Source organism: Gadus chalcogrammus, chromosome 11 (assembly GCF_026213295.1).
Source record: "Gadus chalcogrammus isolate NIFS_2021 chromosome 11, NIFS_Gcha_1.0, whole genome shotgun sequence".
Lineage (NCBI taxonomy): Eukaryota > Metazoa > Chordata > Actinopteri > Gadiformes > Gadidae > Gadus > Gadus chalcogrammus.
The window spans coordinates 5,493,887-5,521,657 of record NC_079422.1 but is presented as its reverse complement, the minus strand read 5'-3'; the positions used below and the strand labels follow the sequence as shown (position 1 = coordinate 5,521,657).

The following is a 27,771-nucleotide window of genomic DNA, read 5'->3' as shown; positions in this document are numbered from 1 at the left end:
ATCTGTCCAATAGAAACAAAAGGAAGGCGGTGTCTCGGTTTGTTGACAACGAATTCATTGGTTAGATGGTTCTGTTTAGAGACTCGGCACGCCCCTTTGTCCTTCTTATGCTTGAGTGATCGGGTAATCTACCAATAATGAGGTGGTCGAAACTGTCATATATCAAGGGTCACACCCTGTGAGTCGGCCTCAACTAGCCTACGTGCATCGTACACATTCTTGGTTAAGACTGAACAACTTGTAACTCTGTAAATAGTGCCTTAACGACGTGTCATTGTTCATGTATTTTTCTTACCTATGTTTTCATAATAAATGTGCCCAACAACGAAAGACTAAAATACTGAATAGCAGAAGGCTAAAAATAAAGGGCATATATATACACTACATATACATACATGTAGTCTTTTATAAGTGTGTTCATTCCAAAAACAGTATTTCATGATTGAGAAGGCTTTAATTTACATATTTCATGAAATATATGTAATATAGCTCAAAATGTTTGATTGCACCAATGTCATTGGTTCATACTTGGCCAACATGCATTTTTTTTTATATGCACAAATACAGATTCAAGACATAACATTCTGTGTGTGTGTGTGTGTGTGTGTGTGTCTCTCTCTAGTATTTTGGATCTAGTATTTTTATTAAAATATAATTATTCAAGAGAACATGTCTTTGTGAGTTCTTTCGTATTGAACTATTGCCATGCCCTGAAACAGTAGTTTTTCCACAGACCGATCCTGACTGCAGCACAGGCGCCATCGCTCATGATATATACTTTTCTTCGACTGTCAGCCAAAACCCCTGCTACATGCAACCCAAAAGCCCAGCAACAACACGGCAATGGACATCGTCTGGTCGTCAGTCTGTTTCTCTATGAACAGAGTCTTTGGTGCCTCAGTGTCCTCCACATTTCAGCTAGCCTCCACAGATGGCCAGCTTGCATCCTATGCAGTGAATCCACCACAATCTCAATGAGTCCTCTCCCAATGGGGTGTGCGTCGGCCCTCTCCCAATGGGGTGTTGCTCACACGGCAGCGGTGGCCGTGGTCAGTTTGAGGGCGTCCTGCAGATTGCGTTGGCAGACTCCCGAGTTGGTGATGGTCTCTAGGTGGGATTCAGGCATCCAACCACGATGCCGGTCAGAGAGTTTAGTCCCCTCTACCCAGCCTGGAGGAGGGGGGAGGCAACAAATGTTATTCAACCATGAAAATAAACTATTTATATTTTGTTTCGATGAGGTTTATGTTTCCCACACCCAAACCACAGCAGATCAACCCTAAAATGCTCCACAGAGTAATAATGACTAATGTAGAGATTGTGGAGGGCTGGATGATCTTACCATCGCCGCTCTGCTGGTGCACCAGTATGACGTCAGCTTTCTCCAGGGACAGCTCATCGGGTTGCTGAGTGATAAACGCACGTATACACTGCATCTGCGTAAAATCTGAACAAACAAACACATTATTTTTAATTGTTGCTCATCTCGATTCAACAATACCTATATTGTGCAATTGTAAATAAACTGTTCAAATTGTATTGTTTTTAGTGTCTTAAGTCATTGTTTAATAGTGTGGCATAACAATGTTTGCACAATTTAAACCCACATCATTTTAAATAAACGACTAACAAGACACTCGTCTTCTAATGTGTGGAAAATCTCCGGCATTACCTTGTGCAGCGGAGAAATCCACCTCAGGTTGGGGCCGGGATATAGCAGAGATCCAACGCAGCTTATCGTTCCTGAAGAAAAAAGACAGGCACATTAAAAACAATTGTCCTTGCATGGGTGTTTTTCTGATCCAACTCTCACAGTCCAACTCAAGACAAAACACTGCCATGATGTTACTTACTGTGTGTCAGTTCTCAGCAGCAGGGCTTTCTGCGAGAGGTGCAGCCGGAATAGGTTCTTCTGCAGGGAGTGAAGCTTCACCCGACAGTTCTCAGCACGTAGGTCCGACACGGGGGAGTGGTCAATTACAGTGAATCTTCCCCCTCTGTGAACAAATGTATACACCGTGATAAATCGCAGGGGACCCAAGGGAGCCGTGATCAAGATATTTTATAACAAATAAAAATTAAATAACAAAGAGTACAATAGAAACAAACAAAGAGAAAAAGTCACAAAAATAGATGAATGAAAACAATGAATGTTGCGGTTTACAAGGATGTATTACAACAAGATCTAAAAAATACTTTACATCTACCCCAACTTGGGGGAATGGGAGGATGAGCGGTGACTCATGGACTCACTCTTTGTGAAGCGACAGCAGCAGATGGTCGTTGAAGAGGTGCAGGTAGATGCTCCTCTCCGTGTCCTTCACAGAGAACTCCATCAGCTCCGTCACCGGCCCCTCCCTCACCAGACGCCGAGACTGGCTGACCAGTGGCAGAGTCTGCAGGACACACACACACAAGTAGTCTTTTGTAAGTGTGTGTAGTATTTTAAAAAATACAATCAATTAAGAGTTTATTCATATTGAACCTTTGCCAGGCCCTGAAACAGTAGTTCTTCACAGACCGGCCCGACTGCAGCACAGGCGCTATCGCTCATGACATACACCATTCTTTAACTGTCAGTCAAAACCCCTGCTACATACAGCCCAAAAGAACGACAATAACACTGCAGTGGACATCGTCTGGTCGTCAGTCTGTCTCTTTGGGGTTTTTCAGAGTCCTATAGGTGATATTCAATAAACACACACATTCTAATTCACTAAAATGAATGGGTGGGGGGGGGGGGGGGGGTTAGATATTATTTACCTTGCACTCAAAGTCCACCATGGCGCTGAGGGAGACTAGGGACTCGATGCTTTTCATCTGGGAAATACTATCATTGCTCTCTTGTATCATCTAAGGAGACGAGAACAGAGAGAAGAAAATAAACAGGTTTAAATAAGAAGTAGCTGGATAAACAACTTTTATTGCGGTGTCATCGCAAAAGTGCCCAACCCAATTCCTCATATAGCATGTAACGTACCTTCTCCAGTAGTTTTAGTGCTTTGATGGCCTGCACCACCTCCTCTGTACCGGGGGCGGTCCTTTTCACTATGTTCTGCACATGAACAAAAACCATCCACAAATAAGATGATAGGCCATAGACCAACACATTGTCCGAAGCAGTGTTCAGATTAAACATAGCACCGTGTGATCACATGTCTCTGAGTTAGCACCATGTTATTATGCAGTGTTTTGCTGTATATTGCAATCCAAACCTGGGCATAAAATATCTTACGGAGCAATACTTATTCAATGTAGGCATTTGTGGTACTTAAAATCCTTTGTATATTTCGGTGTACTGTGCAGTCGTTTGCAGAACATTGTGAGGTATATTTCAGTGTCTAGAGAGTCACATTAGTGATAACTCTGTTAGTAAAACCCTGCTAGTGGATGAGGTGTGTATGGACCCACCTGGACCAGCAGCTTGATGCGTGTGATCCTCTGGAAGGGGAGGATGAGGAAGGAGCGCAGGGGAAGCCTCTGGCATACCGGACTCCTCTCCAGCTTCTCCACCACCCGCTTGAACCTCTGGTTTTCATTCCTACAACCAAAGGTCCCATCAAAGTCCCACTATTAATGGATATTCGGTACTGAAACCAAGCAATGAGTCATAAGAGGTACTAATTATTAATTCACAGGAATTACAATTCATAGAGGAGTAATTGAAATTAAAATCAATCATCTTTCATCAATCACATTTTTTTTTCGCTGACAATTTGCTTTTCTCTGTTGATCCTTTGTCGTACAACTTCCCGCAGGCTAAACCCGGGAGGGTCTTCAGTTGCAATGAAGTCATGTGTGAAGGCAGCTTTCAATCAGACATGCTTCTCTGATATGCAAGTCACAAAGCTTTCGCGATTTATCCCGTATTTGAGGGAGGACTTACATCAGCCTCTGGTAGGTAGCATCTTGGTATGACTGATTGGTGAGATAGGGCACATAAACCATCTTGAAGCGTTGGCAATGTCGGCCGATGACGTCACACACAGTGAACTGGAGCATGTCGGACTCCACCTTCTCCTCCAGCTTTGACAGAAAACTGAAAATATATATATTTTAGGGTCACTTACAAAAACAAAAACGTATGCACTTCATCATGGCTTGTTTTGCTTGAGGCAATTCTTAACAATAGCAGTCATTATACCTGTGGCTTATGGCGCGGACATCGGCGAAGCGGGAAAAGAGCCAGCTTCTGTCCTGAGTAGTTAACAGCACCCCCAGCTGTTTAGACTTGACAAAATGCTCCACCACGATGTCCAGACTGCGGCAGTACGACGCTTCCGAGGTGACAACCTCAAACCGCACCTTGGAGTGGAAGCAGAGGGGTGGGGGATTATTTAGAAGTTATCAACAAACTCTCATGATGCAACGTTTAAACAGTAGGATGTGAATCATCGTAGGCGTTTCTTCTCCAGAACTCTAGGGTTGTGAAATGTTTAACTGAACAGACAAGACTATTGGCGCGACAAAATCATGTTTTAACCTATGATACATGAACATGCGCTTCATCCAAGGAACCTTTTAGGGTATTTCCCAAATTACATGAAAGTGTTAAGAAATAACAGTAAACTTCCATTGATAATCCTCTAGGTAACTGATTGTTACTTTCGGAAAGTCTATTGATCGCCAAAAAGTACTCTTATTTATAAAAACGAAAAAGGAAACCGTAGGTCTGTTATGCCGGACCAACGTATTGAAACCTACTGTCATCCTAAGTCTCCACCTCCCTCACCTCTTGCAGACGCCTCTGGTCCTCCGAGAGCTGCCCCAGCTCTGTGCTGTTGCGGACCCCCGGCAGGTCCTGCCACAGCGAGGTGGACTGGCCCAGGGAGATGGAGAGGCGCGGGGATGGGGGGCGGGGCTCGGCCTTAGGGGTCTCGGGGAGGGGCAGGTTCTTGGCACTGCCGCTGCTCCGCGAGCTTGACAGCGAGCTGGACAGCGAGTGAGGGTGAGGGACGAGTGGGAGCGGGGGCAGGGGCCTGCTGGCGGGGGCAGAGGGGGGAGCGGGAGGAGCCGAGGTCGGGGGTCCGGACGGCAGGGGCCCGGCGGGGCGCTCCGCGTGGACAGGCACAACGGTGAAGTGCGACTGGCGCAGGATCTCTATGTTCTGAGCCTCCTCGCTGTACTGCTGGTAGAGCTGGGCAGCGTCTGAACCGAGAGAGAGAGAGGAGAGAGTGAATAATGTTGCAGGGCAGAGGATTATAGTGAGCAAGTAAAAAAAAATGAAAAAAAAGAATCGAAAAGCAAAGGGACACAGAGGAGAAGGGAACTGGTTAGCCAAGAGGTGATATTTGCGTTCTGCATTCCTTTGCACAGACTTGTTGAAATGCACGGTTGCAGTAGGGTTTTCCACCTTCTAGCAAGAATATAGCAAAGCTTGCAGGGACCTGCCTATGGCCCCAGAGAATGCGTAACTACACATGTACTTCAATACAGAGAGACACAGCCTTGTGTGAAGCATAACACATATTGCTTAAGATGGTTGCTCCAATTGAAGGAGAATTGGAAAAAGTCAGAGAAATTATTAATTTGACTTATTCATTTGTTTACTCGTTTTAGTTTATGTAGCGATAGCTGTCACTCAGTAAATTGAGAATGATGAATTACAAACAATAAATGGTTAAGTAAGAACTCTGATGTCATGATCACAGTGCTGCAGCAATTAAGATTAATTTTGTTGCTTTGGTAGTTGAATGACATGTTATGCATTATGATGAAAAGCAAATGAAAATACATCAATAAAGTTGATGAAAAGATCTGAATATGGGCTATACATTTTCCATGAGGTCATATGTGATCAGTGCAAAGAAAGACAAACACATCCACTTACTGAAAATCTTGGAGTTCCTTTTATTTCTTCCAACTTTGTCCAAAACATTCCTGTAGTTAAGGAAACACAGTCCAAACTTGAATAAGTATGAAAACTGACCATATTCAAAGCAATCATGAACAAAAATCATATCCAAGTCTAAACATATACATTTCACTATTGTAGATGCCCAATGTATTAAAAGGGACACAAATCAAAGTTTGGCTCACCTGAGGTCTTCTTCTCCCCAGGTTTCGGAAAAGGCACTCTCCTCGTCTGCAAGAAGAGAATATCCACCCATCAAGTTGTCATACAGATGCATTGACAGCCCTGCCCTATGTTACAACTGGATGTGTTCAATAAGTGAAGCACCTCGTAAAGTAAATCCAATAAGTAGCTGCAATAAAAAAAAAGTAAAATGAAGTAATGATATAAATATCCAAGCAAATTATTAACCCAGCTAGGAGCTTCCTAACAATGAAAGATTCACTTGATTAGGTTTAATGTGTTTGGCATGTTATCACTCTGCTACCAGGCTCTATAAGTCACCAGTGATATTCTGAAAGTGAGAGATGTAAACTCAGGTCTTATATGTATTGCCCACAACGATGCTGGTGTTTCCCACTGTCGTGTCTCCTCCCACCACCGGCAGCTTCTCGGCTGCCCCACAGCTGTGACGCAATTTGGATTTCTGAGAAATACATCGTTTCAAATCAGTGCACCGGTGACAGGATAAGGTCCAGACCAACACTTGCTGGGAAAGCTAGCACCCAAAACGGTAACATGCAGACTAGATAAACCATTTGATAACTTCTGTGGCAGCGTAAATGTGAGAAAGGGGTGCCTTCGTAGATAAAAATTATATTTGCATTAGTGATAATGTCAGTAAAGGAATTGAAGTGTGATTAATGCAAATGATGAGGCAGCATTAGTTGATATTGATTTGATCCCAGCAGCCTTCAATTTCAGTTTCTCACACACCTCCCATTTTCTTATTACCTGTGGCGGAGAAAATTCTGGTTCTGCGGTCCCTTCCAACATCTCCTTCTTCTTCCTCCTCCTCCTCTTCCTTCTCCTCTACATGCTCTTCTTTTCTTCGCTCGGTTGTTTTGCGGAATCCCCCTCGTCGCGTGGGCCCCTTGGTGCCCAGCTCTAGCAAACTGCAGCTTCTGCCCACCACCGCGGTGGCTTCTCGCCCCTCGGCCAGCTTCCCTACCTCCCCCCACTCCCTCCCCTGTTCCTCCTCTGACCCACTCCCTCCATGCCTCAACACAACAACACTGCTCTCCTCAGTCGCCTGGCCCTTTTCCCCTTTCTCCCCCTCACCCGGCCCCCCCACACCCTCCTGCCCTTGGCTGTGCTGGGCGGTGGTGGTCTCTCCGAGGGGGTTGGCATCCGAGTCATAGTTTAGACAGGGACAGCTGCGGGGCTTGTACAGCGTGTTGCTCACAGAGAGATACATCTCCACCTCCTTTGCCCTCATGGCCTCCTTATGCGCCATCATCTCCACCTCATTCCTGCCGTCCCCCTCCCCTTCCCCTGACCCCCCCGCTGCCCCATCGGCCAGCTGCGTCCCGTCAGCCCTCGGGTTCTGGGGGTCCCCTGCCTCTCTGTCCACATGAATCTCAGGGCCCTGCACTACCACGCGTGTGTCGGTATGAGTGTATGCAGCGTTGATTCCATGCATGTCGGCGCACGACTCAGCATGCATGTCGCGGCGGCTCTGCGCCCTACCTCTCAGCTCCTCCGACTCCAGCGGCTCCGTGTTCCCCTCATCCACCTCTGGCCCTGAGTCATGGTCGCTGCCCAGCGACTCTTGTCCGTCGCCGGAGGTGGCTGTGGTGTCTGGCTTTGTGTGTCCCTCTAGTCCGGCCGCCTGGTCCCCCACCTCGGGCCGGGTCGGCTCAGCCAGGTTCCCCGGTGAGGACGGGGTGTCTTGGTCGATGCCACATTCCTCGGAGGAGCCCAGGATCTTTCTCACCACGTTTTTGGCCCACTTGAGGTGCGGGGCCTGGGAGCGTCGCTTGGCCTCCTCCTCCATGCCCCAGGCCCCGCTCATGCGGACACGGATGGACACCTCGTCCTCCTCGTCCTCCTCCGCCTCCCCTGGCCTAACGTCCTCAGGTTGTGTGGTCTGTGGGTGGGTCGGAAGGGGCACCGAGTTCTCCTGTGAGACCCCCACATCACCACGAGTGTCGGCGTAGACCCGGTCGGGCCCCTCCTGGGCCGGGCTGCTCTCCGGCAGACCTCTGTACTCGCTTTGTTTGTCTCTCCACTGCACCAGGAGCTGCTCCGTCTGTTCATCCCTGCTCACCGCTCTGATCTCAGCGTAGGGGTGCTCGAGGTCCCTCTCCGTTCGGACGCCAATTTCCCGGTACTTGACATCCATCAGGGAGGCAGACTCAGCAGTGTAGGAGCTCTCATTGCTCGGCGAGGGATCCTCGGTGGGCTGTCTCCTGGTGGAGTCTGGTGTGTGCTGGTCATCGCCGTCATGTAGTTCTGTAGTACGACTGAGAACAGGATGCGTGTCATGGAGGGGCTGTGCTGCCGTTTCAACATCACAGGGCAGACGGCTTCCTGGCACGTTGTCTTCCACTTTTTCCAGCTGATCCGTCTCGGATGGCTCGCTGTGCTCCTCCAGCGGCTCCGTTTGCCCGATGACACAGAACACATACTTGGGGGGCATCTCCGTTCCCGGCGGTGCGGCTTCTGCTTCTTCTTCGTTTTCCTCTTCTTCGATGACATATTCTTTGTCTTCTCTTTGCCTATTGCGTCTTCCCATTTCTTCTGCTTGAGGGCCATGGTAAGAATGTCCATCTTCCCAGAATTCACTGCAGTCTTCAAACTCCTCCCTCTCGTCTTCCTCATCACCACCACTCGAGACGGTAATAAAACCGTCCTCTCCAGATAACACTTTGTCTCTGCCTAGGTCCCACCCTGTCTCACTTCCTCCTTCGCTCTCTGAACGTGTGCAATCGCTCCCGGGATCTCTCTCACCCTGTTTTACGCCATCTTTCACGCCCCCTTGCCCGGCGTCCCTGAAACCCCTTCTTTGGGCACTCAAAGGAGACTCCATCACCTCCTTTTCCCTTTCTGCCAAGAACTCCTCTGCATCTACACTGACACCTTCGGTCTCTTCTTTGGGGTCTCTGGGTCGATCAACCTGTCGTCCTTCATCTGATAACCTCCGATAGGGCTCCTCTCGTGGTCTCCCATGTTCCTTCCCCCCCTCTATACCTGACCTCCTCTCTTGCCCCATGGTTTTGTCTGTAAGCCCGGTTCGCGCCTCAACAAATTCATCTTCTAAAGAGGAGTCTTTGCTACATTTCCTCCTCTGTGGCTCCAACCACATCCTCCTGTGCTGCGGCACAGGGCCCGTCCTCTCCCCTCGTCGTTCGGCTGATCGCTCTGATTCATCAACGCATCGGCTGGCTACGGCCCTGCTACGATCTCGCCCAACATCTCGATCGCTTTCCGCCGTGCTTTCACCCTCAGACTCCCTTTCCTCATAACCGTCTTTAGTCCAAGTCTGTCTGATCTCGCTGTCTAGATCACTGCTCCACTCACCGCTACTCTGGTCTCGGGGCAGTGCCTTGGGGGGCGTTTCACTCACTGGCTTGCCTGCGTTGCCTGTGCCTGGGTCATACTGCCGTGGGTCTGCTGGTCTTTCTCGTCTGTCCCTGTACCTTCTCTCCTCCTCCGCTCTTGCCCTGTATTGTCTCTCCTCCTCCTCCTCCCTATACCTGTGTCGCCCCCACTCTCGCTCGTCACTTGCCCTCTGTCTGTCCTCTGGCCTCCGCTCCTTTCTGTCTCCGACAGTAGTATCTGACCGTCTCGAGTCCTCCGCAAAGTCCCTCTCCTTTCTCCGGTCCCTCTCTCTGTACAAGTCCCTTGTTTTCTCAGAGCTGATGGCCTGGTCTCGCTGCCTGGCATCTCTGTGCCTCTGCCTCTCGTCATCCCTGTATCGAGGCACGTCTCTGCCCTTATTTCTCATATGCCGTTCGGTGTCCCCCTCGCTTCGGCTGTGATGGGATTCCCTTTCTCGGTCCTTTGCCCACCGTTTCCCTGCTCCTCCATCACTGTCTCCCTCGCTTTTTGTGTCTCTCTTCCCATCTCTTGTCTTTGCCCTTTCCCAATTCTCCCTCTCACTCTCAAAATACCCCTCTCTGTCTCTTCTGCGTGGACTAGGCGCTTTACTTACTCTGTCTCCGACGCTTAGCTTTGATCTTTCGCTCTCCCTTGCAATCTCTCTCTCCCGCCGGTCCCTCAAGTCGCTGGTGTCCCCTTCCCTCTCCCTCCTTCTTTCTGGAAAGCTGTGGTCTGGATCTCTCAGTCTTTCCCTTTGCGGTGCCGGCCTCTCCTCCCTGGTTCTGCCCCCGCTCGGTCTCCCTTCGTCTTTGACCCTGGGTCTCCCGCCATCCCTCTCTCTTTCTCTGTACCTCTCTCTATCGCCATGCCTCTCTGTTCGCCGAGCTCTGTCCCCTTCTCGCTCCGGTTCCCGTTCAATCTCTGTTCTTCTTGGCCGTTCCGTGAGCGCCTTCCGGTCCCTGTCCATCTCCTCCTCCCTTAATGCAGTCATTATTTTAGCTTGCTCCCTGCTGCCGTTTCTCATTCGGGGAAATGTTCCACCTTTCTTTGCCACTTTGTCCAGGTCATACTCTGAATACGACACCAGTCTTCCATTTCTTAATTTCTCCTCCACTTTCTCCCTCTCTCGCACCGTCCATTCCCTCTCCCCCCTGGTTCCGGGTCCTGGGACCGGCTCCCTCCCCGGGTACCAGTCCATCGGTTCCCCGTCTTTCCTCTTGTTCCTAGGGTTCATTCGCTCCGATTCTCTAGCTCCCCTCCGCTCTTCTTCTCGTACTCTCCCCCTGCCTCGGTCGCTGGGGCCTGTGGTCCCGGGGGGTCTCTGGCTGGGTTCCCCGGAGATGCGTGCATCTGACTGATGGGGAAGGACAGCTTTGTTTTGATTGGGCTGCGTGTCAAATAGGGTCCAACTGGGCCGTTTGGTCCCCATGGTACCATTATCCGCAAGTCCTATGCAACAATGAAATACTCATTAGAAATGAACCAGTTTGTGGAAGAGTCTCTATAAATCAAGATTAAAGCTGCATGCATTAAGAGTGACATACATTAGCGCTTGACAATATCGCGGTTATAAACAATGTAGTTGGCTGTCTCCTTCAGCTACCACTACTTCGACCAGTGTTGCGTCAACAAGTATGCCCTTTGCTAAACATTAGCAGTATTGAAATATCATAAAATAAATATCACTTTTAATATTTAAAATCATTTTAATTATTTTATACTGTGCTAATAATGTAAAATAAACATGTTTTAATATTTCAAGCAGTGTTTCTGCGTCAAACCAGATGCCCCAACACAGCATGCAGTTACTCAGTAGGAGTGCGGGTGGTGGCGGTTGAGAGAGAGATAAGGTGCGACCCTTTTTACAATGATCCATGATTAAAGTGTTGTCCTGCAGACATACCAGCATACCAAAGAAAGACTTTTACAAATGTAGTATCTATGAGACATAGTCCAACAATTGTTTTTTACCTTGATCGAAAAGAAAGAAATTAAGCAACTCAAACAAATAATATAAAATAGCTGAAACTAACCTGAATGCAGTGGTAGCAAGGGGAGTTTCTGTATCCCCTCTGTCCAGTTCAGCGAGAAAGCATTGGCTTTCAGAAACCACAGCTCAAAGGTTACAGTTTGTCATAAAACGTTCTTCTATTAAAAACGTGTTTGATGTAAAAAATAAAAAATAAACACATAGGCTACAGTGTGCCTGAAACTAAGAGCACTCCTTAATTTCCACTCTTACTGCGTTCTTTTCATTATCCACGACAGCCCTCCTCTGCGTCTCCTTCCTTGAATTCCCAAACAAGTTTCAACAGATGACACTTATCTTCCCCTCCTTTCCCTCCCGTGTCTTGTCTTCACAGCCCGCGTTGGGAACGACGTTTCGCATGTTAAATTAAGTGCAGGCTTGGCAGTACGCCTAAGGACAATCGAGCGTTCCCTTCCCCATTAACCACGGCAACACTTAAGTAGGAGAACTTAAAAGTAGATCAATGTCCTCCAGCTTCTTTTCCCAGCGGTGACACAGGAAGTGAACCTCCAGCAGGTTCACTTTCTCAGAGATTTGATTGGTTGATATGCAGTAACCGGGTGTGTCTGTGTAACACGACAGGTAAGGTCGGTGATCGTGAGGGCGAGCGGGGGGAGGGGAGGAGCAGAACAGCGCATAACACACTCACCGACACGCACGCTAACACATCATTGCTTTCTCTAGGGAATATTACAAACTATGACCACGACTAATCCTTTTGATTCGCAACAACTTAAAGTTGCAATACAAAACATGTCAACTGTCTCTTAGCTTAAAATTACCTGGACAAATCAGTTGCCAATGTTGATCATGCACTACTAGGCCTATATGACATTTTCTGCTAATAAAAAAGATGGCCTACCCGTGCCTTTCTCTTTTCTTTACATAAACAGTATTCCAGAGCAGACAAAAGGCTTAAGAGATTGTCTCATTTTATTGTAGGATCATTCATTCTCATTTGTCAGCTGTAATTTTACCACGAATAAATACAATTTATAGGAGGAACTTAAAGGGATACTTCACCCATTCAGAACCGGCGTTCTATCATTATAAAATCGCTGTTGTAATATAAAAAACATATTTTTTCCCTCAGTCTAACCCAGTCTTCCCTTGGCCCAGCTTTCCTGATCTAATTTTCTCCCGAGATGACGTCAAATGCGACATTTGACGTCATCTCGGCAGAACTTTGCTTGCCTGTTAGAAGGGACGAGGACTACAAACCTGGTTCCGCAAATTTATGAGCCCACCAATAAGGAGTGAGGGGGGGCGGGAGCTCGCGTACGAGATGTAAACACAATGTCCGCCTTGGTTCTTCACCGCAAGAACAAATTTGCAATGTGAAACAGGGATTTTGAAAATCGATTGTTGGATTTGGACATTCAGGGCTATTAGTACGAGCCAGAATACAGCCAGGAAGAATTTACACAAATAGAGGAGGAGGCTGCTGCGGCTGCAGCTGAACAAGCCTTGCCTGTTACACCCTACACATACACCCTCACCTCCCACTCTTGTGAAGCGACCTTGGGTATCCTGAAAGGCGCTATATAAAATCAATTTATATTATTATTATTATTATTATTATTATTATTATTATTGTTGCCGAGGACAAGGAGCCGGAGCGCGCCGGTTTGCTCTGTTCGCCTATAATCGCTAACATAGAGTCCCTGTGCTGCAGCGAATTTCAGCGATGCCAGTTTCTTCTAGATTAAATGGCTGAATCTGGCGAGGACGGGGCCATGTGTGCAACCTCTCACCCAGGCTTTACGCCTCATCTGAACAGTTGGGTATTGGATACATATTTCCGGACCCTGAAAGTGAACTGGAAACGCCAGCCAAAGCCCGCCGGGAGAAATAGACGTCTGAGCATTTTTCTACACATTGTTCTCTTTCTTTCTTAGACAGTATCGGCTTCCTGTGTTGTCCAGGCCATCAGAGCTAATTACCCAGCACAAGATGGGCAGTACCGTGGCTACCAGGAGACAGTAGATAATAATAATAATAAATGAAATTTATATAGCGCTTAATATGGTACTCTAAGACGCTTAGATGCTCAAGATGAGCTGTGACTATTTTGGCTCTGGCAAAGGCGCCCTACACGTTTTATCTTTGCAAATAGCTCAAATTTTTTCATGAATAAAACTTCAAATTCATGTTGGTTGTTGTGATTTGTTTACTAACCCAAGTGCTGTTATACTAAAGTGGGCCTACTGTATAGGATAAACACTTATTTAAACTGGGGAGAAAAGGTTGAGTACAAATACTTGATATGCTGAGCTACTGTAATTAGCAAATGTTTTTATGCTGTACAGTAATATACAAATTATGCGTTTGAAAGAACGAGGGCAGAAGTCTAAACTAGTCAACGTATCACAGGGACATGTTTACACAAAGTTTGCTCGGTCCTTCCCCCTCCAAACGGAAACAGGCGGGCAGGGCAGCGGGCGCAATGCACTGTGGTAGTTTGAGGATTTCTTACTTTTGAGCCAGAGAGACACTTTCTGCCTTTTCTCAGGCTAGGATGAACCGATTTTTTTTTGCACATTTATAATACATAGAATTATTTACTTCATATAACCTTCATATCTCCATCGGTGAAGTATCCCTTTAACTTATAGGCCATTACAGGGTGGGGGAGGCCGGGTAGTATTAATTTGTTTTCATTCTGCAATCTCACCAGTAGATGTCACTAAATCCTCTACTCTTCAGCTTTAACTTTAAAACTTGTGGCTTAATTGTAGCTTATTGCATTCCAGTTCAGTGTACAAGAGGAGAGCACCAGCATATCAGCGTTCAGTCTATTTCTTTGTTTTGTCGTCATTTTTGTGAGAAAAAAAGAATGCTGAAGGGATTTGCCCTTCCTGCCAGGTATATGAATTTATTACACGGCTCTTCTCAATGGTGTAGAACGCTCCATTCACTTGCATGGGCCTTTCCGACTTCCAACAATCAGTCAATTATCTTTTGATATTTGACCGTTGCTAGGCATATATTGGCCGCTGTCAAGGAAATTCGATTTTTTGCCTCTGAATCACGTCTTTCGTACCACTCCGCAAGTAGTCGGGTAACTTATCAACCCCATTATATCGTTGCTAAGCGACATCCACGTCTTTGGCAAACTACTTCTCTGCTGATCAACATACATTTTAAAAAGACATACCGTGTGAAGTTATCTTTTAGTTTTGGCAAGTAGCCGTGTTATAAGCGGTATAATATATAAAATGCTGGTCATTAGTAAAAATAAGCTCCTTCAGGGCGAAGCAAGACACCGCCGGTTCGATGACCGGCGATCGGCATTCAGAAAACCCCTGCAAACAAAATACTCATTGTGATAAATCATGATTGGTTAAAATAATGGGTAGACTGATCACTCACAGGCCTATTCCTATATGCGGACACAATGTGGGCCCAGTCTAGCTCTTTATCTCAGGATAGAGCCCATCCAACTCCATAGGAAATTGTTCTTACCTGTAGCTTAAAGCCGTTTTTGGCGAGAAATGGCAACAAATTGTAAAAGTGAAAAAGTCTTATACTTCTACTTGCATATCTTATCGGGATAGGGCGGTATATGCTACGTTTGCTTACAGTTTATAGTAACCAGTCTTGGCAGTCTTCGCTCTGCACCTGAAGACTGAAAAAAACATGGCCATCGACTTCTACTTTATTTGCCCCCTAGTGCTGCCATATCCTGATGAGGTGTGTGTAGAAGATGATAACCACAATATTCACAGAATTCTGTTCTTTGTAACTTGGTTCAAAGTTATGGGTTCTAAATACTTCCTATGGAGTTGGATGGGCTTCTTTCCTCAGGTAAGCATCTCAAGTCAGACTAAGAGGGGGCCATGCTGCTCCGAGAAACAGTTAGTAGAAAATAGTTTATAACTGAATACGTTGTCGAGAAGCCTAATATCACAAGTAGTTCACCCATTTTAATCTCGTCATTTAAAACAGGCAGGAATGAGAATGATTGGTCAATAAAATAAAGAATGGTTGAGTAGGGCAAAGTTCAAACTAACAAAATACAAGACCTCTGCCTAACCCTAACCCGTTAGCTGTGATTGATTACTGTGATGGTGATTGACTCAGTGGAGTAAAAGCGTTTCTTTCTGTTTGCGACTAGCCAAATAACATGTTGTTCCCGTTTATTATTCAGTTTTAAGAAAAAAATAAATCAATTTAATTCCTTATTTCCAAATGACGGTAAAACTTTATAATAAGGTGCCATAATAAATAGCAAACTAGTCATTACCTTACCCTTTGTTAATATTAGTTAATTATTACAAAAATATCAATTTGGCACAAGTTAATAGTTTTTTCATCATTTATTAAATATTAGTTGTTTGCAGAACCCTAACCCAACCCTAACCCTAACACACGGCCCTAACCCTAACCTAACCAGCGACACTCTGTGGTCAGTGAAAAAAAACGATTAAATTGTGCCAAATTGATATTTTAGTAACAATTAATAAATATTAACAAAGGGTAAGGTAATGACTAGTTTGCTATTTATTATGGCACCTTATTATGAAGTGTTACCCAAATGACCTGGTGAGCTTGTGAATGATTGAACAAGATTCTATTTTTGAACCACTGCCATAATGTTTTAAAGAACTTAGGCCTAATATTTCTGACCAACTACTGATATAATTCAACTCAGTATACGATATGACAACAACGCCATGTCAGCAGTATTATATACTGCTGATATTCCCAATCGAGAATCCCCAAACCCCTTAAGGATCTAGTGGCAATAAGTAAAAACTAACTTTACTGTATATATGATACCATAAAGTCCTACTCACAACACGATAAGTGTTGGTGATTGTCAATAACAATACAATCAATAACAGGGCTGGTTAGTGTTAGGGTTAGAGTTATCTGGGGTTACCGGTTAGGCTACCTGGCCATCTGGCCAGCGGGCACTTCCCCAGCTCAACATCGTCCTTTTTTGGCAGACGACACCCATTTCTTTTTCTTTTCTTGTTTTACATTTAGTTCTCGGACGAACACAGTTTTTCAGAGTTTAAGTTTTAAATCTTCCCAGTTAGTCAAAGGTTGGGTATGGGATTTGCGAAACGCCAGCAGATTTTGAAAATACACTACTCAAATGGTAGCCTGGCTCCGCCCGCCTAAGTACTTCAGCTCAATTTGAATTTCCCTTCAGTACTCTCTGTACAAATTAAATGAAATGAAGTGAAGTACGAGAGTCTGGTCGAACCAGGCTACTCAAATGGTCCTACCCCCTCTCCTCAACGCTGACTCTGACTCCACCCATTCCAAGTATATGGACGCGCAATCATGCACGAGCGCGAACACAGATGAGCGAGAACGAGCCATTAGCTAAGTTAGCTAGCTCTAGTAGCTACCGCAGGATAACAACAAACAGAAGCTTGCTCTGGGTCACGAGCTTTGAGTACGTGCACGAAGGGGTCGCGCGCGGGGAGCGGGGGAGGGGGAGGGGGAGTGCACTACGACCGTCCAATGCCACTCGGTCTGGAAATCATTGGCTGGAGTTTTTCGAGCCCTGCCCGTTCCACAGAGGATTGACTTGTTTAATTTTCATGTCAGTACTTCTAACTCAGTGGCTGTAAGTGGGTTATGATAAGGATTTCAAGTAACTTTGTAAAAATGGCCAAAAAAGAGAATTCCATACCCAACCTTTAAGATAAATAACGCAGACATTGTCAATTGCCTTTCATAGTCATAGAATATTGCAATTTGACAGTGGCGTAAGTGGCCATTAAAGTGCTATAATATTTATGCCCCCCTCCCTACTGCCACCCAATAAATACCTATAATAAATGTATATGGCTCTAATTATAATTTGATCTAATAACCTACACTTATAAGTTGAGTGTAGGTTACTTGAACATAACAATTGCCTTACAAATGTTAGGAGTTCTGGCATACAAATTCTAAACCTATGGTCTTGTTTTGAACATGTGTCGTACACATGACTGATGTCTTGCCTGAGTTGTCATGCAGTGATTCAGATCTTAGTTTATCAAGTATTGCCAGCAAATGCTGTTATGTGGGACTGCAGTCTGTTACGGTCCAATCTGGGTCAAAAGGCACCAGACCTGGTGGTCAATGGAGTTCATTGACCAGGTCAGCGATCACTCTAGTGGCCAAAAAGGCCACCAGAGTATTTCCATGTTCATTTTTTTATGACTGGGAATGGATTAGGGATTGGGAAACTTTGGAATGGGTGAAAATAGTTATGTTTCTTTACTTCAGAACTACAGAAATTAATCTATAATTGCCTTCAGCGCGCTGTGACAACGGCAAACGGCCAAAGAAATTGTCGCCCGCACCCCAGCTTCCCGCAAATCCCTCTCATTACTGGCAGCTCTTATAAGACCAAAAGAGCAGGAAGTGAAGATAATCATTGGCCAAAAAAAGACACTCCCTTCAGACAGATGCTTACAAATTAGCCAAACTCATGGATCTGTTGGCTGCAGGATGGTCTGCGGGTGGGCCAGGGGTTCTGAGAACCGCTGGACCCCTCTGGTGCCGGCACACAGGATCCTCAAAGCAGGGCGCGCTTTGACATGAGCCCGGGCGCAAACGATTAGGATGGGCCGGTCTGGGCCAAAATGGGCCTGCAGATGGGAATTTACTTTTTAGATTGACAGCTCATTTCCTATGATGCTAAAAGCTTTTGTGATTGTGAAACGAATATACAAGTGGGCGTCCATAGCATTCTAACCACAAAAATATTGATAAGGCGCCATCAATTTACTCCTACGAACAACCTCAACTTAGCAGATCGCTGGCCCACACACACTTGAGTCACATCCTATGATCATGTCATAGAAACATCATCATCATTTCACAGTCTTTAGGGCAGAAGTTGAAAAAATTCAAACAATTAAATGCAAAGTAAAAAAGGTGATGTTACAATCCAAAATATTCAATATAGCAAATTGTATTCATATGATGAATTATTTTACAAAAAAATCATGCAAGACCACTGAAAGGATGTAGGATACTTATGTCTGTATAGCATAATGTTGGACACTGTCAGGCAATATAATACTCCCTGTGTGATTGAAATAGCATGTGAATTGTTTGATCTTAGTGCTCATAGTATATGAGCATGAGTATTTAGCTCATTCTTCCCACTTAACTTATTCTTCTATACTTGTTTTGTATGAATAACAAGCTATTTATAAGCTCATTCTGCAAACAAAAAGTATAAGGTAATTATAAATAGTTAATTTTCCACAGCAGTTTGAGCGGTTGTAAGTGAATGCATATTTGGAAAGACTCAACAACGTTTTGAATTTAAATGAGACCTGGTCATTGAAATATTTACGAGTCCAAACTAGTGTAGCCCCTAGAGAGAACAGGTTCTCAGTATAATGTTAAATTCAACGTTATTGACTTCAGACTGTAGCTCATCATCTTTGGCCTCTCTTTCTCGGATCAGTAATAGCTCGATTTTCAACTAGGCTACCTCAACATCACATCATAGGCATTTTATCCCCGTGAATTAACTCAAAGTCCAATATGATTCAGTAGTGACCTCATGGTACAACCATGATTAAGCAGTGATAACAGGCAGCAAATCATCAAATAACTTGTCAGAAGAGAAACAAACAAACAAACAAACACTAAGCGGTAAAGCTGGAGCCCGACGTGTCTGTCCCCACGGTGGCGCTGTTGAGCCGCACCGCCGCTCTCTTGGAAAGCCCCCTGGCGGCTCCTCAACACAAACGCACGCCGTTTCTCCAAGTTCAACCGTAAACAGGGAGATTGAAGATTGAAATTGTTGTTTACAGATTCCCCTCTGCTATGCATCGTACCGGACAAAAACAAGGCGGTGGATCAGTTAACACTTGCTCAATCTGAACACGGTGGTCCAGCAGTGTTGCCAGATTGGGCCAGATTTCCCGCCTAATCTGGTCCAATCTGGCATCACTGCCGCCCAGTCACGTGCCTGTGTTTAGTTTCACTTCCGCGCTCGGTTATTTCCTCGTCCGCTAACGTCCAGTGTGTGACAGTCTGCATGGCGGTGAATGGGGGTTGCTAATAGAACAAATATTCATTTATAACCACTTAATTCATTCCAAATATATCGCCACCTAAATAACTTCTTGCATGACCAAAGAGGAGACCGATCGATGACGTTTCACGGCTGCTGAAGACCACGTCAAGGAAGCTAGCTTTGAGCAGACTTGGCATAGTTTTTAATTGGTGACCATTGGTAATAACTTAAACACAGTTTGGCGTTCAATCTACGAGAATCCATGAAGGTAGGTGTTGTCAAAGTAGTTTGAGATTTAACATGTATTCTCTTGAGGTTTTTTTTTCCTATACTGGTCACTATACTAAAGTACTAAACATGACAATTCATGATTAATCGTGTTTAATGCATCACATGCATGCATACTAGCTTCTGTATAACTTTTTGGTACATTTATTTACAAGTATGTACAAGTATTTAGTATTTTTGGTCTTCCACTCATGGACTCCTACTTCCATGTGTGTGACCTCCTTTGTCTGAATTATTTGGTTCCGCATACTGCAATACAATGTATAGGCCTGGCTGTAGTCACTATGTATAAACCTGAATGCCTTTGAAATCTAATGAAATCCAGCAATACATTAAACAGACTGGCTGTACAATAGCATATTGTACGTCTTCCTCAGTCAAACATGTATTTTTGCCAGGTGTCATGTGGACCCAACAGTGTGCCTGTCCTCATTTGGACATTGGCAGCTTCCCTGGTCCTTTGCAGTGGGCTGGCCGCTACTGAAAACAATAAGAAATGTCTACTGCTGTTTGAGTCTTTGTCAGAGCGAAAAGTCCTTAGCAGGCTGGAGCCACTGACCGGAATAAAGTAGGTGCTCTCATGTTTTACATTCCAATTTGAAAATCAGTGTTCTGTTGTGCTGTTGTATTATTCTGCATAGCTGTAGCTGTCCCCAACAAAAATCGCCAGGTTTCTCACTGTATAAGTGCACTACAACCGATTAGCCCTGTACAAAACATTGAATCACTTTAATTAATAAATCATAGACTCATGAACGCACAAACTAGTCTCTGTGTTACCTTTTCACACTAATTTCTGTGATTTTCCTTGTGGTTTGTTGCCGTGCCAACAGCTTCACGACAGTGGACAAGAACTACACGTATGTGTTCCAGCTCTGTGGTGACGCGGATGGCGTCAAAGGGGCTGGGGTCATTCAGAAAAAACCCGGAGTAAAGGATCCGACAATCGTCGGCAGGTACAACTCGACTAAGGCTTATGGAGGAAGTGAGTATTAGAAAATGGAGAAATGATAGCTAAAGCTATCCTGTATGAGTCACTGAGCCCTTCACTTTTGTTTTAGGCGTATTTGAATGCATGACTTTATTATCGACACTTGCTTTAAAACTCTCTCACTGTGAAAGATATACTGTATGGTATCTTTGTTCAATCTTGTGACTCAATGTGACAATGTATTGTCACAGGGATTTCGATTTTAAATCACAGTTCTACTCCACTCAGCTCATTCCTCACCTGAATGCAATGATGCTGCTGGTGATTGTAGTTGTGTCCGGTGGCTGAAGTGAAATGCTAAAGCAGCCCCCCTGTTGGCATGTTTCTTCTAAGCCATTGTCATAACACTGCAGGGGATTATGATGGGAGAATTATTGAAGCGCAAAAGAACTTGCGCAGTGGGGCAGGAGCATCTTTTAATTAGAGAAAACATAATGCTATGGAACCATAGAAAAGAGGCAGATGAGGGTAAGATTACAGACATGGCACGTCACTTTTAAGGACTAGAATATTTCTTTACATCAAATGACACTCTTGCTTCCATCATATGACACATTTCCACGCAAAACAGGATATTCAGGTTAAATGTATGAGGGATCACGAAAAGTTGACATTGCATAGATGACGTAACAGAAATTGAACCCACTGTTTCAGCTGGAATTTGACACTATGAGATAAAAAAATGTTTAGGGTTAAGCATTCTAGGAAGAAGGGTTTACGACCCACAGACACTTTGTGATGCTTTTTTAGTACTGAGCATCAAACTTTTGACAGATATGTAATGCGCCACACACTGGCGTTATACTTCAAGTGTAGGAGAAGTTTAACCTTAGCTTGGACGCGGATATAAAAATAAACCTCTGCTCTTACATCACACTATGGGTGTCTGTGAAGCTATACTATAGGTGTCTGTGAAGCATTCCCTCCCTCAGAAGCCGCAGCCCACCACTGCCCAGACAGAGCTCCAAGCATTACACCCAACTCGCCGCCGGTGTCCCTTACACATGAAGTTGATGAGAATACTAACGTAGACGTCATGAAAAGACCTCTACATGCATCCGGAAAATAGTGTTCTAAATGATCAAAATTTGATGTTTTGGTTACATAAAAAAATGGATAATAAAAAGAGTTTGGTTTAAATGAATGGATCTGATGATACTATGTGTGGCCACAATGTCAATGGTAAACAATCTAGTAGCCTCTAGCATCTTTGAGCTGTTTCTTTCCCTTTCCGAGTTCATCTCTAAGCCTTCTGTTGCTCCGATCTCCTGCAGGTGACTGGGTAATGCTTATCTACGAAAATGGGGAGGGGTACGACAGCCATTGCTCAAACGTTGGGAGACGAGCTATTGTGATGATCTCCTGTGACAGGAAGGCGGACGAAGTAAGAGATACGATAAGTGTTTTTATATGTGTTTTATATGCCCTGTTAAATGATCACACAACACGTAAACAATATGAATGGGCTGGCTGCCGCTACCCCTGTCCATGTAATGGGTTCCGTCTCTTCATCTAACTCTCTCAGGCCCAGCTGACCATGATCGAAGAAGACTTGGTGCGGAAGGAGTGTTACTACCTGTTTGAGCTGGATTCCAGCAAGCTGTGCCCGGTGGTACTATCCCATATCAGCACCGGTACCATTATAATAATCATGTGAGCAGTGGTACCTTGACGATATTCATAGGTTCTAACGGCCATGTTTGACATAGAGGATTTCTATTCATTGATTATAAACCACCTCTGTCTGTGCAGTGGGATCTGTCTGCTGGCAGCGTACCTCATCGGAGGGTTCCTGTACCAGCGCCTGGTGGTCGGAGCCAAGGGCATGGAGCAGTTCCCCAACATTGCCTTCTGGCAGGAGTTTGGAAACCTCACAGCGGTACACAGCTGTTTGTTTAAAGAGTTTTCATGCCCTCAGAACGTTGTTTACATTTACATGTAGTCATGTTGGCCAACACTTGAAATGAAAAACATAATAAAAAACATGCATGTAAGCCTTAGAACAGCAGAGTAGTATGAGGAATGACAACCTTTAACGTTAAGATTGGCCAGTGGGTCTGAGACATACTGGCCCCAAGACAATAAATATCTATGTAGATATTTAAATAATAAATATATATTTTAGACTGAATGTAGCAGAGGACCAGAAATGGATTTGTAGCATAAATCTATGATTTATTATCAAGCCGCCGTCGTGTTCCTGAGAATTAACTACATGTTTCCCACAAAACCTCTCGGGCCACGGCAGGACGGATGTGACTTTGTGTGCCGATCACGGCCGCGAGAGGAGGTGCCCACCTACCGGGGTGGGGCCACAGAGCCCCTGGACGAGGAGGAGCAGGAGGAGAGAGACGACCACCTGCTACCGATGTGATCCTAGTCAGAAGCAGAGACACGTTTCCCCCCCGCATTCTTGTTTTGTTTACCATTTCAGAGGTTAGATGAAACTGCTGCCCCTCTGTCAGCTTGTAGGTCTGGGGTTTTTCACTTCTAAAGCTTCACATCTGTGCCTGAATGCAACATTTATCTGATCTATAAGTTGTTGGACTGGAAGGCAGAAAGAGCTGTTACTTCATTGGTAATAATCCATGCACTTCATACTGGTAGATTAGTTGACATTAGTTTGAGGATAACCCATATATTTTTCCATATAAATGGGAATCTTAGGGTCTGGCAGACAGCAGAGCTCTTCCCCATCCTATACTGTTTGCTATTAGCTGCCATTGAGGTTGCAGCTATTTGTGTACACTGGAAACTGAACTGGATACGTTTTGCAAAAACCAAAACTTCCATGTGTATTATGCTTCATGCCACTAATATTGAATGTTACTAGTCAGAATAGGTTTATATATGTATTATGCTGGCAGTGGGATTTAATTAAGAATTTCAATATTTATATGAAATACTCAAGCTTTATCAACAGTATGTAGCTAGTATTTTCCTAAAGATGTACAAATATACCAAAATTCTTTCCCATGTTTGACATAAAATATGATATTCAGTAATGATATTCAGAAATGTATTGTTTTGTTCACCCCCGTTTATAGACCCAACTTTTTCCTAGTCTCGACAATTCAATTGTTTCAGCTCTCTTGCATTGAGGTGGCTGCAAATGCCTCTGCAAAACCGTCAGACACACCATATAGTTAGATAGTTGTAGATGGCACTGAACATAATTTGTACATGTAGGATGCATACCTTGCCTTCACCAAATGTTTACTACTGGTCCTTATCTGGCATAATTTGCAGTGTACAAATATGGGTGCGGTCCTAAATAGACCCTTTGGAGTGAATTAGTCTTGGTACTGAGTCTGGCATAATTTGCAGTGTACAAATATGGGTGCGGTCCTAAATAGACCCTTTGGAGTGAATTAGTCTTGGTACTGAGTCAAACTGAAAACAGCTAGTGAAGAGTTGACATTAATGCCATGATTGATTTGCAGAAAATGGGCGTTGACTTGAATTCAATTATGTTGGGAGTTACTTATTTTCTGTGTGCGTGCACTGTACAAACACTATTGAAAAAGACTTGTTTTCTGGCTTTTGCTATTAAAACAAATAATTTCAGTATACATTGGGTGAGTTGTGTATTCATGCAAGCACTTGTTCTGAAACAATTAGCAATATGTATAAATGTTTTAGTGCCAAATGGGAACCATTTCCTATGCAAAAACATCACTCCATAATTCAAATAATTTTTCAAGGGTTTAGAATGATCAAAACAAGACCATTTTATATTAATTTAAGACTCCTAACAGTATATTGCCAAAGAAATGGGTAAATATTTTATTGCCTCAGTACACCTATGTTCTCACTCATTAAACAAATAAAGTCAAACAATCAATAGATTATAATGGATGGGGACCTCTGTAGAGATACAAAGGTAGGGTTTCTTGAGTTCATTGATAAATTGTGTCCCTATGATAATGCAAGTCTTCTGAAAAGGTGTAAAATAGATGAACAACAACCAGGAAGCTGCTCAATCCAGAGGACATCTGACAACATTTCAGACGATACTTCTACACCCTGAGAAGGGAAAACAGCTCTTAAAAAGTCTTACATAATCATGTACACATTGACGCATTAAGCAGTTTCACTCTCCGTTCCATTCCTTTTGAAGCACTTTCTTCAACTTATTGAATTTATTCTTTCCCAATCTGGTCTTCTTCTTCACAGTTGTCTTCTTGTTTTTCTCGTTCTTTTTTTCCGTTTTGCCAGATTCTGCTGCGTTGGCTTCCCCCTCATTGACGTTCTTCGCCTCCATCTTGGCCTTCTTGGCCTTTTTCGGCCCAGGGCTCTGGTCCTTCTGACCTTTAGCTGGGATGTTTGGTGATTTCTTGGCCACTGCGCCATTGGTTTGGGCTTTGGGTGAGATGGCCGCCTTCACGGGGACCTTGCCGGTCTTGTTTTTGGATGGTTTCTGATCAGCACTGCCTGCGACCACTACGGACTCAGAGGTCTCCGTCTTGTCCTCGTCTCCTTGGAAAGAAATAGGCACGAGATTTAGTCATTTTGACACATTACCCGGATGAAAGATGGATTACTTTATCCTGACTTCACATCAGTTACCATCTTCCATTTCTGAAGCAGGAACTGAGTTGGAGAACTTCTTCAGCTTGGCCACGAAGAAGCCGTCCATGTTGTGAGAATGAGGGTAGAATCGGCGCGTGAGGCGAAGAGAAGGATGGAATCGGCGCTCTTGGAACCTTAACATGAACACCATTAGTTAGTTGGAATCTAGAGAACAGACATTCCTTTAAATGTTACATGACGTCCTATTCTATCGTACCTGGTGAAGCCTTCTGTGCCAAAGTCTAGTCCAGCGGGAACCAATTTGACGTTTCTCTTCTTCAGAGCGTAATCTACGACCCACTCGTTCTCCTCCACCTGCATGGATGCATTTAGTTAACACTAAACATCTATCCAAGTCTATATTCAAATAACCACTACAAATTAAAAGGTGAGATGGTATTGGTAAAATAAGCATAAATTAAATTACATTCAATTTATTTGTATAGCCCTTAAATCACCGGTACAGTCTTAAAGGGCAAATTAGACATGACAACTAAATCGCTTTTGATAATCAGCTCCTGCAGTATTACATGTAATCTGTGTTCCATGCTACTATTGTACTATGCTACTATTAAAGTTTCAATGTGTAACATTTCAACAGTGTTTCAACATACCGTAATTTTCGGACTATAAGCAGCGCCTTTTTTCCCATTTTGCGATTCTGCAGCTTATATAACGTGCGGCTAATCTTTGAATTTTATAGCTAACGGCCACTAGGGGACCTCCTAAATCTATATAGTGCGGAAAATACGGTAGTTGGAACCATTTGAGATAATGTAAGCACAACATTCAACACAATTATAACATGGGTAGTCCTTCTTTGATATTCTTGCCGATATTTTTCATATTCTATCCATGAACTGTTCCCATATCTACGTACCATGATGGAACACGTGCAGTAGATAAGGTAGCCTCCTGTCGCAGAGTCTGCATTCACAGAGTCGATGGCTGCCAGCAGCAGCTCCTTCTGCAGATGGGCGGCGCGAAGGATGTCTGCTTCATCCTACACCATAAATGAAAAACAAAACATTGTGACAGCAATACATATAATGTTGACGTTTTCTACTGACATGGATAAAAGGACCAGTGAGGAGGGCTGTTTGCGTACCTTGCTGGTCTTCACGGCGGGGTCTTTAGCGATGACCCCGGTGCCTGAACACGGCGCGTCCAGCAGCACTCGATCGAAGCCCCCCATGACCTACACATAAGAAAAGGTCAGGACGTAAAGTACCATTACCTTCACAACACGATAAGGTCAGGACGGAAGCTACCATTACCTTCATAACACGACAAGGCCAGGACGTAAGGTACCATTCTCTAAATACATCCATTAGAACTAAATATAAATAACAATTTATTAATATACTGCCGCTCAAAAGAACAATAACACGTAGAATTGTATCCCATGAACACTACGTTACCTTGGGGAATTGCCTGCCGTCGTAGTTGCAGATCACGGCATTGGTGACGCCCAGACGGTGGACGTTTCCGACCACACTCTTGAGTCGCTCGGCATTGGCATCGTTGGCAACGATTGTCCCGGTGTTCTTCATAAGCTGAGCTGTTAACACAAACACACCTCTGGGATTCCATATGTGCACCACCCAATACGACAGAGGCTGGCCGTGGAATTAACAGGGATCTGGGTGTAAATATATGACGCACTTGGCGGTGGAGCATCTGTAGGCTAATAAATGCCTGGCAGAAGGGCTTCCATGTTACATTAAAAAAAATGGTGATTAGGATATGAACTTACCGATATAGGTTGTCTTGCCCCCAGGGGCCGAACTCATATCCAACACACACTCCCCCTCCTGGGGCGAGAGGGACATGACTGGGAGGAGGCTGGAGGCCCCCTGCAGCATGTAGTGACCAGCCAGGTACTCTGGAGTAGCACCTGGAGAGAGACACGCCCATGGTCACAGTTAGGGTTGGGAAAAATAATCGATTCTTCGATGCATCGCGATTCTCGCTAGAATGATTCTGTTTCGATGCAGATAAATTAATAATATGAGTTAAACAATTTTATTTTTTTTTTGCCTGCTGCAACATTCTGTTCGCCAGAGAGGGATAATTTTTGTAATTTTAAAATTATTGAATTTATCTTCAGTGTGTATTGGCCAATCTGATTTGCCTTGACACGATTGCGATTCAGCCTACGCATGGCATGCGCGCAAACTCACAGCCAGACACAAGAACTCCTTCTAATTCAAAAGCATTTTCCTTTAATGACATAGAAAAGAAAGATTAGAAAGAAAATAAAACTGAAACCTGTTTTTTTGCATGCTTCCATATTGTGTTATAATGCAAGCTGCATTGATTATTGCATAGTTCATAGAAAGTCGAATTTGTGACATAAGCTTTCTCTCTTATGAAATATTAGATAAGTTAATTCATCTGTTGATGTCTTTAATGATCATCACAAAAGTAGGAAGTGATTAGCGAACTCTGAGTAGCAAACCCAGATGTATATATATATATTTTTAATAATCGGAATCGTTGCATCT

The 27,771-nt window shown here is 44.4% G+C and overlaps 3 protein-coding genes across 3 annotated transcripts in view; 1 reads left to right on the top strand and 2 right to left on the bottom strand.

Annotated features, from left to right (window-relative positions):
* Positions 1 to 85: 85 nt before the first annotated feature.
* Positions 86 to 12,025, bottom strand: arhgef5 (Rho guanine nucleotide exchange factor (GEF) 5). Its single transcript, XM_056602276.1, has 15 exons — positions 11,431 to 12,025; positions 7,544 to 10,846; positions 6,040 to 6,085; positions 5,831 to 5,880; positions 4,733 to 5,148; positions 4,145 to 4,305; positions 3,887 to 4,039; positions 3,412 to 3,541; positions 2,981 to 3,055; positions 2,764 to 2,853; positions 2,254 to 2,396; positions 1,854 to 1,997; positions 1,673 to 1,743; positions 1,343 to 1,447; positions 86 to 1,170 (listed from the first exon to the last, which is right to left on the bottom strand). Exons 2-15 carry the CDS (start codon positions 10,824 to 10,826, stop codon positions 1,028 to 1,030), a joined length of 5,010 nt encoding a protein of 1,669 aa, XP_056458251.1. The 5' UTR covers positions 10,827 to 10,846; positions 11,431 to 12,025; the 3' UTR covers positions 86 to 1,027.
* Positions 12,026 to 19,361: 7,336 nt separating this feature from the next.
* m6pr (mannose-6-phosphate receptor (cation dependent)) lies at positions 19,362 to 24,279 on the top strand. Its single transcript, XM_056602235.1, has 7 exons — positions 19,362 to 19,681; positions 20,100 to 20,269; positions 20,535 to 20,686; positions 21,967 to 22,076; positions 22,218 to 22,345; positions 22,445 to 22,571; positions 22,941 to 24,279. The coding sequence occupies exons 1-7, from the start codon at positions 19,676 to 19,678 to the stop codon at positions 23,064 to 23,066; spliced, it is 819 nt and encodes a 272-aa protein (XP_056458210.1). The 5' UTR covers positions 19,362 to 19,675; the 3' UTR covers positions 23,067 to 24,279.
* Positions 24,258 to 27,771, bottom strand: part of nop2 (NOP2 nucleolar protein homolog (yeast)) — an 8,840-nt gene continuing 5,326 nt past the window's right edge. Inside the window, exons 11-17 of the mRNA XM_056601885.1 lie at positions 27,021 to 27,161; positions 26,686 to 26,825; positions 26,373 to 26,462; positions 26,145 to 26,267; positions 25,482 to 25,579; positions 25,262 to 25,398; positions 24,258 to 25,171 (exon numbers count right to left, since the gene is read on the bottom strand). Coding sequence (XP_056457860.1) covers positions 24,786 to 25,171; positions 25,262 to 25,398; positions 25,482 to 25,579; positions 26,145 to 26,267; positions 26,373 to 26,462; positions 26,686 to 26,825; positions 27,021 to 27,161 — 1,115 coding nt within the window. The 3' untranslated portion in view covers positions 24,258 to 24,785. The remainder of the gene's footprint in view (positions 25,172 to 25,261; positions 25,399 to 25,481; positions 25,580 to 26,144; positions 26,268 to 26,372; positions 26,463 to 26,685; positions 26,826 to 27,020; positions 27,162 to 27,771) is intronic.

What these genes read in the sequence shown, in the direction of transcription:
- arhgef5 (XM_056602276.1), bottom strand. Translation starts at nt 10,826, where the DNA reads ATGGGGACCAAACGGCCCAGTTGGACCCTATTTGACACGCAGCCCAAT. An exon ending in AAGGAACTCCAAGATTTTCA is followed by an intron (nt 5,149 to 5,830) that starts GTAAGTGGATGT and finishes CTCTCGGTTCAG; the next exon opens with ACGCTGCCCAGCTCTACCAG. An exon ending in GTCCGCGCCATAAGCCACAG is followed by an intron (nt 4,040 to 4,144) that starts GTATAATGACTG and finishes ATATATTTTCAG; the next exon opens with TTTTCTGTCAAAGCTGGAGG.
- m6pr (XM_056602235.1), top strand. An exon ending in GAGCCACTGACCGGAATAAA is followed by an intron (nt 20,270 to 20,534) that starts GTAGGTGCTCTC and finishes CCGTGCCAACAG; the next exon opens with CTTCACGACAGTGGACAAGA. An exon ending in GACTAAGGCTTATGGAGGAA is followed by an intron (nt 20,687 to 21,966) that starts GTGAGTATTAGA and finishes GATCTCCTGCAG; the next exon opens with GTGACTGGGTAATGCTTATC.